This window comes from Olea europaea, chromosome 22 (genome assembly GCF_002742605.1).
Source record: "Olea europaea var. sylvestris chromosome 22, O_europaea_v1, whole genome shotgun sequence".
Classification (NCBI taxonomy): domain Eukaryota; kingdom Viridiplantae; phylum Streptophyta; class Magnoliopsida; order Lamiales; family Oleaceae; genus Olea; species Olea europaea.
The window spans coordinates 12,835,150-12,838,335 of NC_036258.1; the positions used below are offsets into that span (position 1 = coordinate 12,835,150).

The window sequence follows — 3,186 nt, forward strand, 5'->3', positions numbered from 1 at the left end:
GACCAGGCTATAAAAAGGCAAGTTTTTGAAATAAAAATCTCCCCAAAAAGGCGCTTCGAAAAAGTTCAAACGTGTTTGCTGTAAAGTTACCATTTTTCGGGTTAAATTATAATTTTAAGTTGGTCAAATATATTATTTATTCACCCATTCTGTAGGACTTATTACTAATACTGACTTATGATCGACTGAATTCATAGGATCCATAGCTTACAACCAATTAAATTTTAATTTAAGTACTCCCAGACATGCTCTTAATGTTGAATTTTATGTCAGAGAACCAATTCACGACGGAAGTTGTTGCCGAGGATGATCAATATGAGGACCAGTCAGCATCGTCATGTGATTCAGATGTGTCTGAAAGAGATTCTGTTACTGAAAATGATGATTCAGAAGAAGACGACGACGAAGTAGAAAAGCCTCGAGCTGATCTTGGCAGTGGCTGGGGTCGAATAATTTATATGCCTCTTAGGAGGGGCAAGCGGGTTGAATTTGACGTGTGTCGATCAACGAATGACGAGGGCACCAAGGGTTCGTTCGATCGTGTCGTCGTCACGCAGAGTAAGAATCCAACATTGCATCAGCAAGCTCGACGGTCAATTTGGGGAGACTTGTGGCCACTTCGAAGTGGAGCCACTCCTAAGTTTTTTATGTAAATCGTTATCGATATCACAGTTGTACCGGTAACTTTTACTGAAGTATCACGTGAGTAAGCAACAGGCTCACATGCACACCCGCACCAAAAGGAATGTGAAAAAGATGCCAGTGTGAAATTTTACTAATTTCCTAATATCTGGGGCAAATCAAAGGAATGGGTAGTGAGTATGTGCAGGCGATCACATGCTGCTATGTCTTGATATTGGTAAGAAATAATTATGATTATTCAACTTGTATTTATTATATTTTTAATGAATGACACTAAAAAGAATTGCAAATCGGGTCTATTAATGTTATTTAGCATCATTTGTGTTAAACACCAGTTTACATGTTAGCATATCATATGTCCAACATATAGTTCCCGTTTGGCCCTCATTTTGTGAAATTGAAAATGGATGGAATAGTGTTTCTTTGAAAAATGGGTGGTTGAAAAAAAAAAAGTTTTCGATTTACGTATAAAATTATTTTATGGAAGATTGTGTGGTTGAAAATATAATAGAGTAAAATGAAATGTAATGGAATGAAAATTAATAGGGGTCAAACGAGGTCCTTGTATTTAATTAAACTTGTAATTTAATGTCAATGGTTCTGTCATCTAGATTAATATTAAACACTGATAACGTTAGATAACATTATTCAAAGAATAATTCTAGACGTCTAACCATCAACTATTTAGGTTTCAAATTAAGTCGGTTTAAGTGATTAGACCTCTTAAGTATAAGGACTTAGATCCATTTCAAGGTAGTATCACGTATTTCATAAAAATGCTTTCAAACTCCATTGAACTTGTCACATAAATGGACGATCATCAAGATTTTAGTTGAATAACATTTGTTGTGATGGATCTTTAAATTTACAGCAGTCAAAGTTAATTTTGTCGATTTCTTGTGAAATGTTATTTGCTGCTGCGAAAAATTTGGCTCGACTGGTTGAATTATGCACTCATAAATTAAACAATCAACATACCGTGTTGGCAATAATTGAACAAATGAAAAGGGAAGAAATAATAGTCATACAATATTATGACTTGCTTTTACATATTATTATAACATACTTATTGGGACCCAATTTATTGATAATTAAGGTCTTTATGAGTACAAGTTGCATATTAGTATTTGCTAATGTGGTGTGGAAATCAAAACACAACCATTGGTTCAGAGACTTCAAGGTATTGGATATTAAAATTCATAGATATTTTCCACCTTAATTTTATAATGAATTTATGCTTGCTTTTCTTATAAGAAATTGACTATGAAGCTTCGCTTTGATCCCGATAAGATACACTTAACTATACACCTCGTCTCTGCACTGCGCTAGTCTTTTTGCAAAATAAAATTTCTTATCAGCATATCGACTAGATTAGACGAAAGACGTAGCATGGTTGATCTACGGTCCATAGTATTAGATTAAGACGACGGCAGCCGCAATGTGGGGGTTCGATTTCTGAGACATAAAATTGAATTTTTTATAGGCGCAGTGTACAGGCAGCTTTTGTTCCCTAGCCTACTGGGACACATCCTGCGATTTATCTCCCTCACAAAACTCTAGGAGTGGGACAGTGATGACCCCCAAGATTGGACTTCAAACCTTTAGATTAAGACGACGGCTAAATTTAAAAATTATGGAGAATTATAAATTGAACATCCAACTAAAAAAGTGCTTGAATCCAAAAAATATTTGTTTGTAAACATTGATCATATTCTAGAGAATATTCATCAAAAGTATACCTAACATAATTGACTTGCTTTTTGTGAACACTATTTTTTTTATTTATATTCCCTGCCAAGCAAACTGGCACGAGTCATTGTTTTTTACTTTTGCAAGTAACATGGACAAACCAAATTTGTACAAATGCATGTTGTCTGGTTTTTTCTATAATTGATTTTCTTGTTAGTATACATTTTTCTATATCACGTCCTTTTTTTTCTTTTAATTTGCACCGTACACATATGCAGGGAAAAGAAAAAAAAATAAAAAAATTACACTATTTGTAGTTTCATTTTCAAATCTGGAATTTACGAAGATGCCCTAAATCTTGGGTAATATCCATGATAATCTTGAATATTTTAATGCGTCTCAATCACATGTTTCATGAGGACATAAAAAACAAAAAATAAAAACAAAAATTCATCGTAATTAGTGTGAATTAAGAAATTGGACCGTATTTCATGTAGACTTAAAGAATATAAGAGTGAAGTAATTTTGTTTCTACAGTCCGGAGATCTTCGAACAAATTTCTTGGTCTATGGTTTGACTATATTGAAATGGACGTTTCGAGTTTCACCTCGTATTAAAATATGATATTATTATGAGATCATTTTAGTCTACATGTGACTAAGTTCTAATTAAACAACCTGTCGAGAATATTGTAAATAATTTTTCTGTAAAGATCTTTTAGCAGGCGTAATAGTAAATCGAATGAGACAAAACTTAGGTTGTTGCATTCATTAGATATTTATGTTAATAATAATCCATATTGATTTGTGTTTGTACCAAAATTTTAAAGCAACCAATTAGTGGAAACCTTGGATT

At 33.2% G+C, this 3,186-nt stretch overlaps 1 protein-coding gene across 1 annotated transcript in view; it reads left to right on the forward strand.

Annotated features, from left to right (window-relative positions):
• LOC111371171 overlaps positions 1–941 on the forward strand; it is a 12,136-nt gene extending 11,195 nt beyond the window's left edge. Inside the window, exon 9 of the mRNA XM_022993076.1 lies at positions 244–941. Coding sequence (XP_022848844.1) covers positions 244–653 — 410 coding nt within the window. The 3' untranslated portion in view covers positions 654–941. The remainder of the gene's footprint in view (positions 1–243) is intronic.
• The last annotated feature ends 2,245 nt before the right edge of the window (positions 942–3,186 follow it).